Below are 13418 nucleotides of genomic sequence, written 5' to 3'. Positions count from 1 at the left end.
GAGTTCCACGACATTGTATCCAGACACAGGAAAGCCTGACATTAGGCAATTCTGGAAGCTCCATCCCATGCTCACATGGGGGTGAATCCTCTGGGGTCTGGGGGAGGCAGATGGAGCAAGTCCCCCAGAGCTTGGTCCTCTTGGGCTCAGGCACACCAGCCCCCCACTGACCTGCTGCTCAGCTGGGAGCTGAGCCCTGAGCTGGGGCTTGCCAAGCCCAGGGAAGAGGTAGCACTCAGACAGGGTCCAGAGCATGCTCCAGCATCGCCGTTGATGGCCAGGGAGGAGGCCTAGACTCCCGTGAGGAAAACCTAGGCCCGGAGGCTGGCCTGGGAATGGCAGGTTCAGGATAGAAGTTCCTGGCAGCAGGGGTGGTAGCCAAGAGCTTGGGCAGGGCTGAGGGCCAAGGAGCTTTGGTTCTTTCTCTGCTCTCTCCCAGCACCTCCATGCACACTGTGAAAGGCTCTTCTCAGTCCCATGGAAAGGCCTATGTCCTCACAGCCTGGAGACCCTCCACCTCCCCACTCTTATCTGCACAGAAATCCTGCCACTGCCCCTGAGTGAAGTCAGAGGTTGAGATGACCCAGCGTGCCCACCGCAGTCCCACACTCATCCTGGTTTGCTGGCTGGCAGCCCCTGTCCTCCGCGCTGGGTCCTGGGGAAGTCAGCGAATCTGGGCAGAAGACTGGGGAAGACCCCGGGCTGGGAGTGACCACAGGAACACAGTGGCCTTTTGCTCTGTCTCCCGGCTCCTCTGAATCTGAGGCAGCTACGCAAGGGCAAGGAGAGTCCCACTGTAGCTAGCAGGGCTGGGGGCACCAAATCCACCTTCATACACAGCCCACCTTCAGATGGAGCAGGAGAGGACACCTCCAAGGCCCCCGGCTTACTTGCTGCTCCTCTGATGCCCTAGTCTCCTCTCTACATGCTCTTCCCCTTTCTCCTCCATGTACAGCTTAATGCTCCTCTGACTTGCTGTGTAACCTTGGGCAGCCTCTCCCCCTCTCTGAACCTTATGTGAAAGGAGGAACAAGGCTAAATTAGCCCTCTTCAGGTGGGTCTTGGAGGAGCTCTAGGGCTCCTCGGAGCAGCCTCTGGGGAGAGCATAGCATCCAAGGGTAGGCCTGATGGGCAGGGCTCCAGCCCTTACCTCCAATCAGAGCAGCTTTGCTACTCTCCGATTTCTATAATGGGATGTTTGTTGGCTTTCCTTTTTTTTTTTTGGCAAAATGGTCTAAATGCTTGGGAGAAGTTCTGGAGGACTTTTATAGTACTGTCCAGCTGGAATCCCCTAGAGGTAGATCTTTGCTCCATGTGGCACAATTCTGGGCCGTTCCAGACTGGGGCCCAGTCGGGGCTAAGGGGAAGGATGCTCTCCCTCAGCTGGCTTGGCCCAGGAGTGCAGAGGACTGGAAGGAAGAGGGTTCAGGTACTGGACTTCTCTCTCAGTCTTTGATGGCCCGACAGCTACTCCCTTCTGTTCCTCTTTCCTGCCCTCCTTCACTCACCCAAAACTTCCCAAAGGCAGCAGCTCTCATTAAGTCAGTGGAGGCTGACAGCCTTGTTCAAGGGGTGGCTCAGCCCCTGGGACTGAATGCAATCCCGGTGGAAATCAAGTGGCCTGTTTTCCATGGAATAATCAGCTGGATAACTGTCCAGTCTCCGCTAGGCCATGTAGAGGTGTTGGCTCAGCTCGGGGGAGACCAGACAGTCCCTCACTCTGAAGGGGCTGGCCACCGAAGCCAGGAAGACAGCAGTATCCACTGACTCAGCAATTTCATCCTGGGAATTCAACCCAAGGCGATCTTACAGAAAGAAAAGGCCATCTGCATAAAGATGATCACTGTGGCATTACTCAAAATAGCCCTAAACAGGGAACTACCCAGCTTCCCAGCAATAGGGGTAGTAAATTATAGAACATCAACCAGATGGAATATTATGCACCCACTAAACTTAGCATGTGAAGGCTATGTGGAAACATGGAAACAACACTGATGGTAAAATGTTAGCGAAAGGGAAGCGGCTCCGCACACATCAGTACTCTTTCTTTCCCCTAGCAAAGGTGTGACAGAGAACGGCAGCTGTATTATGAGTGACTCGCTGTGTCATTCACTGAAGAAATAATGATTGTCTCCCATGTGCTGGGGCCAGGGCTGGGTGCTGAGGATGGTGCGCGGCTGAGAACACCTCTCCTGCTCTCCATCTAGCGCCTCCAATCTAGTCCTGAAGCTCTTCCCTAAATGGCCTTCAAAATTGTCACAGCATCATCTTTGAATAAGAAGTGGTTGATGAGGGAAATAAGGGAGGAGAGGTGCTCCTCTCCTTCCTGGGAATGTTCGTTGGCTCCCGGGATCAGAGCCACCTCCGGCTGGAGTACATACATGTCAGCAGAAAACCAAATGTCAATGTGGTAGTGACATTTCGGTCTTATAATGTCTTAGTTTCCTTTGAAGCAAAAACAGTTTTAAAAATCCATGTTAAAAAGGAGGAAAAAAGTTAGGACTTGTTACTAATCTCGCGGCTGAATAATTAAGTGTGCCTAATTCTGAAAGTAGCAGGCGAAATTATGCAGTGCCAAAGTGACAACTCCCATACCTACACCATCCCATCTCTAGCAGCGTGGTTTTAACTTTATAGCTAAACTACGCTGCCAGAAAACCTAATAAAAGGAAGCAAAAATATTTCTGTTTATATCAAGCTGCCATTTGAGAAAGACTTTTAAATATGTTCTTCCCCATGTGTAAATCTGACAGCAGTTGCATAATTAAAACCCCAGTGGAGAGTTTCCTTTTAATCTTTTGAAAGTAAACCGGTAAGACGTCCTTTAGGATGTGAAATGATGGATTAATACTTGGCTATCTTTGAGCCTCTGAGAATATTGTTTAGTGCTGAAAGAACACAAGCCACCATCTTTATCTGTAGGAGTTCCTGTAAGCACAGGAGATGCAGATAACGATGTGCCAAAGGGCACACAGGCACCTATGATGAGTTCTGCTCATCTCGGATTTTGTTAAATGGAGGACTGAATAAACGAATGCATTCACATGAAAACAAACTTGATTTCAGCCCCTTAGGAATATGTCACATAGCATAGATGAAAGAAATAATAATTACCCAGGATTTCAGTTCAGTGTGAGCAATCAATATGAATGATTTAGACCACAAAGTGGTTTTTTATTTTACTTGAGCTGTTCAGGTTGACTTTCTAAACAACCTCAACTACTGCCGAACAATCACTGGCAAATTTTTCCTGGATCTGTACCATGTGGACACACATGTGTCTCTACAGTTGCAAGCTGCCTAGCTCTGGGGATGGGGCCCTGTTCAAGCCAAATGTCCAGACAAAGATTCATCTTATCATGATGTTCCATCTAACCCTGAATACACATAGCCACACCTGAACTTTTCTTCTGTGTCTCCCTGTAGCTGAAGGCCCATTCCTGCCCCTTCTTCCCCTTCCCTGCACGTACACGTACACACACACACACACACACACACTGGGGCAAAAGAAGGCAGAAGGCAAGTGGTTTCTGTCTTTGTACCATTCTGATAAACATCAGAATGTCTCCTACTTGCTAGCACCTCTGTCTCTGACCTTGGTATTGGCTCTTGCCTTCTCAGCTTAGAACCGCCAGATGCTTCTAGTCTGTCTGACCTCTTAAGATACGTTTGATCCTTCACATTTTCTCAGGACTCAATCAGTTGTTGGCCTGACCAACAGACCAGTCCTCCTGCCCAGCCCTGCCCTGCTGTCAGACCCACACACACCCACACCCATTATTAAATACTCCAGTCTCAAACAAGGATGTGCCCACTAATTATATGCATGAAATTGGTAGACCAAGCACTGCATAACATGGATTCTGGACCCAGCTGAACATATAATTAACCGTGACCTGAGACAAGTCCCTTAACACTCTGCACCACATGGGATTGGACTAAAGGTCTCCTCCTTGTTCTAGTCATCTTTAGTGAAAATAGCCAGGATATGCTGCCCATAAACACTGTGATCCATCTGTTGCTGGAACATGCTTTAACCTGTGTCTTGTAGGATAAGCTTTAACTTTTCAAAATGTAGCACCAGGCCTGACATACACAATTCATCATATGTATAGAATAAATAAAAGAAGGTTTTTTTTTTAATACTAAAATCTAGATGCATCATTTAGCAGGGTCCACACAACACAAAAAAGGAATGTCCACACTACAGCATGGACCATATACACCATGATCTTACACTGATCAGATAAAACTGAGTGCATGTGAATTTCCCTCTTCACTGGATAAAGTGACAGGCAGAGAATCCTGACTGCCCATTTTGGACTGAGCTTTGGCTCCCTGAGCCACTAAATCCATAAAAGCATCAATACTAATAATTGTCTCTGAAGACTTAGGGCATTTAAGGGAAAGAAACTATATAAGCAGAAGAGAAACTGACGTATGTAGGTCTTTAGTTAAATCTCATTGAAGTACATTTTGCAAGAGAAGGCTGAAATGACAACCATGCTACTTTGGGATTCAGCAGAACTTATCGGACGGACAGAGTGACTGATTTGAACCACTGGCCCAGACCACTAGAGCAGGTGGATAACTGACAGCGGTCCTGCTACTCGCGTGGTTGTCCTGCCATCCCCGCAAAGGTCTGTTTCGATGCTAAGCTGTCTACAGCCTAGTTCTGGTCCCTGAGTGCAGCTCCCCTGAGAGATACATGTCTCCCTGCGGCAGATTTTGGAAACAGTGTGCTGGGTCATTCGTAACACAGCCACATGCTTGAGTGTAGCCCTCCTACACTGCTTGCCTACATCTGAAAACACAAATCAAGAAAGAGAACATAGCTCCTTTCTGCTTGACTAAAGAACAGCCTATTCTGCCAGTAGATTAAAGGCTGGGGCTTGGAAAAATTTGCCAACACACAGACTTGATTTTGTGCAAAGACTGAGAGAAGCTTTAGGAGCTGTGGCTGGGCAGTGAATGAAGAAATTGATGGGAGCTCCATCAGAGAGGCGCCAAGACCACAGGTCATTGGCATGGGACCCCATTCAGGTGGACTCACTGCCTATAGGGGAAGAGGATGCTGCTAACATCTTTCCCTTTAGCCTGTGAGTTCCATTAGGAAGCTAAAGCCAGAGTGTGTAAGTGGGAGAGAAATGCTGTCACCACCCAAAATGTGCACAGGTGTGCCTCTAGGTGGAAGAAAGCAAAAGGGTATGTTTACAAGAGGAAGAGCACAAATCAGTAATGAGCGATGAAGGCATGATGTCATCCTCTAGGACTAAGCATCCTTAGTACTTTTAAAGCACTTAAAAAAAAACTCTAGTTGCTATAGCAACTTGATGCAGCTCTTAAAAGGGGATTTTTTTTTTGAGGGGGTCATTTTATATCTTCAATCACCATAACAACATGATATAGCTTTTAAAGGGTATTTTTATCCAATTTGTGTGTGCTTTGGGCTTGGGCCATATTTGCCTTTTCTACTTAAAATAATCAGATCAAGCATGACACATGAAAAATCATTGAAGGAAAGGAAGCCCTTTCGTAGACTATACATATACACTCAGAGAGACATCTCTAGCTGCTCATATCCTGCACATGTATGAAGGCTTTCTGTCTCCCAGCAGCCATCTGCGATGGCTTACACTGGCCAGTTAGTCTGTGCCTGTCTCTGAGCTGGCATAGCAAACTAGCCCAGAGCCTACCCATGGAAGTTGTGTCCATGCAATCCCTCACTGCTTAGTCCTGTGAATCCAGCCCCCTCCTCCAAAACTACCACCAGGAGATAGTGCCTAGGGGTGACTAGTGATATGGCCAGCCGAATGCCTTCTCCTACTCTGGGACTCAAAGCAGGAGCAGATGGGACACACAAAATCTCACCAAAGTGGAAATCCTGTATTTATTCTGCACTCTCTAGTAGCTGGGGAGGAGATCTGTTCACATGACACCCAGGGTCCAGGGAAAGGGGGGATGGGGAAAGTGGGTGCCAGGAGAAGAAGTAAGACAAGGAAGGGGCAGAGTGGGGAGCAGCAAGGGACTCCAGGTTCTCTACAGGAGAGGTTCAGAGGAGGGGTAAAAGTGGAAGAAGTGGGGGGCTTATTAAAGGAGTATTTAAACAGCATGTTGTGTATGATTGTGAAACCGTGAGCTGTTTATCCCAAAAATAAGGAAAAGGGATAATAAGTATAGAGAAGCCACCCCCTCCCCCACCCCACCCAGCTACCCCTTGGTGCCACTATTGGTTGGAAAAGATGGCAAGGTAACAGGAGAGGTCAAGAAATTGGAGAAGTCGGGAAGGGGGCAGAGGGAGAAGGGTGAGAAGGGGTGGGGGGAGCAGAATAACAGCGCTGAAGTCCGGGCCTCCAAGTCTAACGGGCTTTTCTTTGGGGGAGGTGCGGTGTGGACCGTAGGAGAAGCGGGTGGGAAGGAGGTCAAGGAAAGTGGTCGCCCTCCCCAGGGTAAAGGGCTAGAGGATACTGAAGGAAAACGCGTGGCAAAAGAAGAAAGAAAGGAGAAGGAGAGAAAAACGCTATGAGTGGAGGTAAAGGGGGCTTCCCAAATCCTCTGGATGAGGAAACAGACCCAGGGGGCGCGAGAAATGCAAGGAAACAGCAGGCCCTGGACGCTTGTTCTCACGAGTCCTCTTAGAGGCGAAAACTGAGGCGCACAGAGGTTAAGTCATGGAGCTGGCAAGCGCTGGAGCGCGCGGGCGGCCGCCGGTCAGCCCAGAGCCTGGGTGAGGGTTCTCCCCGTTCGGCCGCACTGCCTGGCGAGTCACCGCTGGGTGAGCGCCAGCGATGGACCTCTCAGGCTTCCCGCGCCGACAGCCGGTTAAGAAAGAAGGGTCAGGAGGAGGGGGACGGGCAGAGAGGTGAGAGCAAGAGGAAAGTAGGCGGTGGGGTGTTAGAAGGTAAGGGGGGAGCCAAGGGACGCGGACCCAGCCTCTTAGCGGTGGAAAGGGCGGCAGGTGAAAGGCACGGAGAGGAAAGACGCGCGCGGGGCGCGCCGCTCACCTATGGTCGATACCACGGTGCCCACGAAGTAGAAGGCGCCGGGGAAGTCCCAGCGCGGGCGCAGCGCGTCGGCTCGGACGCCGGCTGCCAGCGCGGCCTCGTAGTGCCGGAGGAAGGCGCGCAGCTCCGGCTCGGCCACGCCGTGCGCTGCGCTGAAGTTGCGCAGCGTGGCGCCCCAGCGCGCCCGCGCCTCCGCCTCGCCCGGGCTCTCGAGCGCAGAGAAGACTGTGGCGCCCGCCACCAGGTAGAGGCCGATGAGCGCCGCCAGCAGCACGAAGCGACCCGTGTCCTCGTTGAGGTGCGAGCGGCGGCAGCAGCAGCAGCAGCAGGAGGGGCGCGGCAGGCGGCGGCGGCAGCGGCGGGGCGGGGGCCGGGGGCTGCGGGAGGACATGGTCCGGAGCTCAGCCCCGGGGCCGGGGCGGCGCTCGGGGCCCGGGCCGCGACATCCCCCCCGCGGGAGCAGAAGCGTGAGGATGGTGGCCAGGGGTCGGGGGCCGCCGCGGAGCCCCTTGCCGCCTCCCCCAGAGCCCGGACGGCAGGGCGCCTCGCCCCCGCCTCCGCCTCCTCGGCGCTCAGGCCGCACACGGGTCCCGCGGCCCTTTGGGCGCCCGGGCTGGGACGCTCCTCGCCGCGCCCCGACGCCTCGCCGGCTCCCGCAGCTCCTCACCCGCCACCCTCGGGCGCAGGGGTCTGAAGCTAGGCCCCTGCCGCCCTGTGGCCGGCGTCCGCGGGGGCCCGGGCCTCATACTCCTCTCCAGACAGGCCGCGGGCGGCGGGCGGAGCGGGCTGGGGAACCCGGGAGCCTAAGACTGGGACGCCGCAGCAGGGCACGAAGAAAGCCCCCGGGGGCGTCCCATGGGGCGTTCCCCTCTCGGCGGCTCCCAGGCGCAGCCTGCGCGGGCAGTCCGCTCCGACCCCCGGGCCTGAGCTGGCGGCGTCGGCTTCGGAGCCTCAGAACAGAGCCGAGTCCCGGGAAGCGCTCCCTTTCCAGCTCCAGGCGGAGAGCCGCCCGGCACGGAGAGGCGGAGTCACCGGCGCCCGGGGCGGGGTGTTGGGGGGGAGATAAGGATGGAAGGAAAGGGGTGGGGAGTTGGGCTGCTGCGACGCCTCCCGGTCGTTCTGGCGGCACTAAATGCGGGGCACCGAAGCAGGTGTCGGGACTGCGGTGCTGGCTGTCCCCCTGCTGGGGAACCCTGTCCGGCCCCTCCCTGAGCTTCGGCTTCGGAATCCCTTTCTTGTCTCCAAGCTGCCGCCGAACTTTGCTCAACTTGACGGTGCCTTGCGGTCTTCGCGGTTGGGGGCCACACGACGCGAATCTTCCAACACCCTGTTCTCGGGCTGCAGTCCGAAGTTTAAGTTCCCTCTTGCTTCTTCTTCTTCTTCTTGGATCCTTCCGCAGTGCTAGGTCTCTGAGGGTTCCTTTGGGGAAATGATCCCGCCTGGGAAGGAATGGGGGTGGGGTCACTCGGCTCCGGGCGACCTGAGAATGAGGGCGTCTCCTCCCCTCCCGACCGAGCGGGCGGCCGGCGTCAGCACCGCGGACAGCGCATCGGTGCCGCAGCTCGGGGGCGGGCGGCGCTAGGGCTGCGGGGGCCTGCAGCGCGGGGCGAGGCCCGTCACCCTGCTGCGCGGTGCTCCCCAAACCCTGTTTCCCTTTCTCCTTCTCCTATTCCCCCCACCTCCCCGGGTCGGTGGCAGGTACAGTTGCTGAGCAGCGTGCTGACAGGGCGAGGACGCTGCGGAACAGAGACAGGGGAGGAGTCAAGTGCGAGTAGGGGATCGAGGTGCCACCGGAGGAGGAGGCGTCCAGACCCACCCTACTGCTGGGTCTTCTTTCGCCACCCCAGCTCCCTGACTTCTCCAGCCCGGGATGGGGGGGCCTGGATAGGAACCTGGCTGCTTCAGGGTGGGTAGAAGAGGTGCAGGGGAAGCTCCCTAGCAGGCTCGCTCCCCCGAGGCCGGCGTGGGGCGCGGAGGAAAGGGTGTGCTTTTGGGAGCGGCGGGGGCAGGCAGTCGTCGCCCCCTCGTCCCGCCGCGACCGGGAAACAGCTGGTGCTCCGCGCTACCGCGGGAGCTTCTCCGCGGAACACAATCCCGGCTTGGCCTGGGTCACAAAGTTCTGTGGCGAGTGAGGAACACCCTCGGTACGGAGGGACGGAAAAACATCCTCTTCGGGCAGCCAGCCCCTTCTCTGTCTGCCACCTTCCCATGATGATGATGAGACTACGCAGATAACAGAAAACAAAAACAATAATGGTGACTGTGTTTAGACACGCTAGGTGGGTGAACTGTAAATGTAGAGCTATCTCCCCACCCATTTCCCAGCCTGTCTGGCCTCCACACCAGAAAACACTCAAGCTAAGGTCAACCCAAAGTGGTGGCAGCATCGTCAGGCCCCTTAAGGGTCGGGGCGCTCAAAGTGGTTTCTGAAAGAGCCTCCGCTACTCACTGAGCATTTCCTAGCTTAGAAACTAGGTACCTCTCATTAAAAACTAATGATGTAATGTGTGGTGATTAACATAACAATAAAAATTAAAAAAAAAAAAAACCTAGGTACCTCTGAGCCCATGCCACCACATGGAGACTGGGGTGGGGTAGGGTAGGGTGGGATGGGAGCAGGAGAGCTATTAGAAAGCTAAAAGGCATCTGACTTGGGGCATTGGTTTTCTTAAACCAGGCACATTGGAGACTTGGATCTTCCTAGAAATGCTGTTCCAGTTTGTAGATAGAGCCAACTGCACTCCCCTATGCTTTAGGGAGGGACAGATGAGAAGAGACTCCACCACCATAGTCAGAACTAGGATTTCTGGCTGTGAGTGGCATGTGTCAAGTTTTGCAGTGATCTTCTTAGAAAGGAGCGGGGGAACCTTTGCATGAGGGGGAGAATATCTCATTCATACTAGGAGCTTTAAACAAACACAAATTATTGCCATTGCACACTATTGCTATTATTTGCAAAATGCACTTCAATTATTCTCTTTCCAGGTCTTTGCCTCTCTTGGGCTTTACAAAAGTGCTGTTTCCCCAACTTCTTCTCTCTTCCCTACAATACCCCCATCTCTACGAGTTCCTGCAGGCAGGGAGGACAGCCCAGCCATGGACCTTTGGAGCTGGATTCCACTTGACTGGTCAGCCCTGACAGAAACCCTGAGAAGTGTCATTCCAGGAGTTGGCACTGGAAGCCTCCAGATGCAGCTGAAGGGAATTGCCAGACCTCTCAGTGGCTTTCTTTGCCCAGACTCCCAGGGCAGGGACAGAGTGCTTTGCTGCAGTGTTCTGTGCCTCTGGACCAGTTCCTTGCCCAGTTGGCAGAGGACCTGCCTTGTCCTCCAGCTTGTTATTCTAAGTTGATTAACAGCAAACCCCTGGCATCAATCTCAACTCTGAATGATCTAATCAATTTATATAATAGGAAAATGATGAGTTCCCTGCACATAGGCACGGGGTCCTTTGGGGGACTAGCCCCATGATGAATGCCACTTGTGCCCACTGAATCAATATTTAAGTCACTGATTTCCAGCTGGCTATCCTCAAAGCCTTTACCTTGGCCCCGAATTGCTGCAGGAGCCTCCTAGGAATGAAGGCTTGCTATCTCAGATGTCTCCCCTTTTAGCTCCATCCTGCTTGCATCTGCCAGTCATTGCTGTGATCATGCCATTTGATCTGATCATGTGACTAATGTCCCTAGATTACAGTCTTCCATGGCTCCCCCAAAACTATAAAAATTTAGTCTTTAAACCCTCGGGGCTGCTATTCAAAGCCCTTGCTGATGTGATTCCCAGCAAATCATTCCAGCTTCACCTTCTGCTATGTCCTGCTTATCCCCCAAGTACTCTATACACAGCCCAATCATCAGGCCTTTGCTTGTGCTGTGGCCCCTGCTGGAGTGCCATCTTCTTTCTCCTTCTCTCCAGCTCTTCAAATATACAGCTCAACTCAGGTTAAAACTTTTTTCCAGAAGACTTTTCCTTTGAAGGATATTTTGACCCAATCACTTTGATGCCATCATTTCAATCCTAAGATCATTTGATTCCACTTTGTCCTTGCGAACTTCAGATAAGACACTTGAGCAGGTACAGGTCTTCACTTTTTCTGTATCTCTCTGTCTTTTATAAAAGAAAGCACAATGGCAAGAGCATTAACCAGGAAAATTAGGGAAGGTCAAATGCGCCCAATTGGCAATTCTACCCCTACCCGTATACCCAAGATTAATGGAAAGATATATCCACACAAAAGCTTGTCCATGAATGTTCATAACAGCATTTATCAATAATAGCCAAAAAGTGGAAACAACTCATCAAGTCCATAAGTATCCATCAACTTATGAATGATAAATACAATGGGATATATCCATACAATGACATATTCAACAATAAAAAGGAATGGAGTACTGACACATGCTACAACATGAATGAATCTTGAAATATCACACTAAGTGAAAGAAGCCAGTCACAAAAGATGACCTATTGTATGATTTCATCTGTAAGAAATATCCAGAATAGGAAAATCCACAAAGATAGAAGTAATTTAGTGGTTGCTTTGGGCTGAGGAATTGAGGAGGAATGGGAGTGACCGCTAATGGGTATGGAAGTTTCTTTGGAGGTGATAAAAATCTTCCAAAATTGTGGCAATGATTACACAGTTCTGCAAATATACTAAAAAGCACCAAATTATATATTTTAAATTAATGAATTGTATATTAATTACATCTCTAAATCTATTAAAAATACAAATACAACTACTTGATCAATTGCTTTATTGAAAAAATAGAAATAGATGGGCGCCTGGGTGGCTCAGTTGGTTAAGTAACTGCCTTCGGCTCAGGTCATGATCCTGGAGTCCCGGGATCGAGTCCCGCATCGGGCTCCCTGCTCGGCAGGGAGTCTGCTTCTCCCTCTGACCCTCCTCCGTCTCATGCTCTCTGTCTCTCATTCTCTCTGTCTCAAATAAATAAATAAAATCTTTAAAAAAAAAAAGAAATAGAAAAGAATTGATCCCAAGGAAAATGATTTCTTTTTTTTTCAAGATTTTATTTATTTATTTGAGAGAGAATGAGAGACAGCACGAGAGGGAAGAGGGTCAGAGGGAAATGCAGACCCCCCAGCTGAGCAGGGAGCCCGATGTGGGACTCAATCCCGGGACTCCAGGATCATGACTTGAGCCGAAGGCAGTTGCTTAATCAACTGAGCCACCCAGGCGCCCAAATGATTTCTTTAAAATAGGAAAAATTGGGGCGCCTGGGTGGCTCAGATGGTTAAGCATCTGCCTTCGACTCAGGTCATGATCTCAGGGTCCTGGGATCGAGTCCCGCATCGGGCTTCCTGCTCCTTGGGAGCCTGCTTCTCCCTCTGCCTCTCTCTCTCTCTCTCTCTGTGTCTCTCATGAATAAATAAATAAAATCTTTAAAAAAAAATAGGAAAAATTGTGGAAAGTTTAGCTGCACTAAAGAGAAAACTGATTATGAAATTAACTTGAATAAAATAAGTTTGCTCCAGAAAGTACTTTCTCTTAAAAATTAATCTCTGTTGGTAAAATTCTCATGAAAAATTCTGCATTCCAAGTAACAAATTCAGAATTTCCTGGGCGCCTCCAAACCTCTTTGATCTTCCTGATTTCAGAACTCCTCTATTATTTATTATTCATTTGCAATTAGTTGTGTAACAAGATATAAATAAAGTCTGGGTCTGGAGAAGCTGATCATCTCTATCATGTGAAGGGTCACTTGAGTTGTATAATTGCAGAAACCCTTCTCCCCTCATTCTCCTGGAATTAGGAAAAAGGAAGACCTTTTATGTTTTATGTGATTTGGCAAAAATTCCCTCACACCATGTTTTACAGAGCTGGTGGCTGAGGAGGACCAAACCGATTCCACCCAGGACCTTCTGGGATGGAAAGGAAAGATGTCTGATTTGTCTTCCCTGAGTTTGAGGTCAAAGAGGCTTGTTGAGGAAGGGTACAGAGGGCAGTGGCTAACCACAGCCCAGGAGCTGGGAGAAAGGCCCTTTGAAATGAAATTATTCTGAGGGTGAGGAGTCGGATTGGAAGGTAGGCTAAGACAAGTGTCTAAATGCTTTGGTAGCAGAGGATGTAACTGATGCCACATGTCCCATAGGCACATCTCCCTAGCACTGTGTGGGATCTGAAACCCAGAGTTGGTTGAGCCTGGGCTTGTGACCTGAGAGGAGAGTATCCTTGGTACCCAAGGTGGCACCTCATGTGCCACTGAGCAGTGCGCATGAGGTGCGTCTCATGTGCATCTGAGCAGTGATAGATAAGGTGGCACCTCATGTGCCACTGAGCAGTGCACATGAGGTGCGTCTCAAGTGCGTCTGAGCAGTGATAGATAAGGTGGCACCTCATGTGCCACTGAGCAGTGCACATGAGGTGCGTCTCAAGTGCGTCTGAGCAGTGATA

General features: G+C 51.2%; 1 protein-coding gene across 1 annotated transcript in view; it reads right to left on the bottom strand.

The window, feature by feature from the left end:
• KCNK12 (potassium two pore domain channel subfamily K member 12) overlaps positions 1-7395 on the bottom strand; it is a 47287-nt gene extending 39892 nt beyond the window's left edge. Inside the window, exon 1 of the mRNA XM_035001616.1 lies at positions 7005-7395. Coding sequence (XP_034857507.1) covers positions 7005-7395 — 391 coding nt within the window. The remainder of the gene's footprint in view (positions 1-7004) is intronic.
• Between the last annotated feature and the right edge of the window lie 6023 nt (positions 7396-13418).

This window comes from Mirounga leonina, unplaced genomic scaffold (genome assembly GCF_011800145.1).
Source record: "Mirounga leonina isolate KUSES-001 unplaced genomic scaffold, KU_Mleo_1.0 Mir_125, whole genome shotgun sequence".
NCBI classification, from domain to species: domain Eukaryota; kingdom Metazoa; phylum Chordata; class Mammalia; order Carnivora; family Phocidae; genus Mirounga; species Mirounga leonina.
The sequence above is the reverse complement of the archived record's forward strand: the minus strand, read 5'-3'. Positions and strand labels throughout refer to the sequence as shown.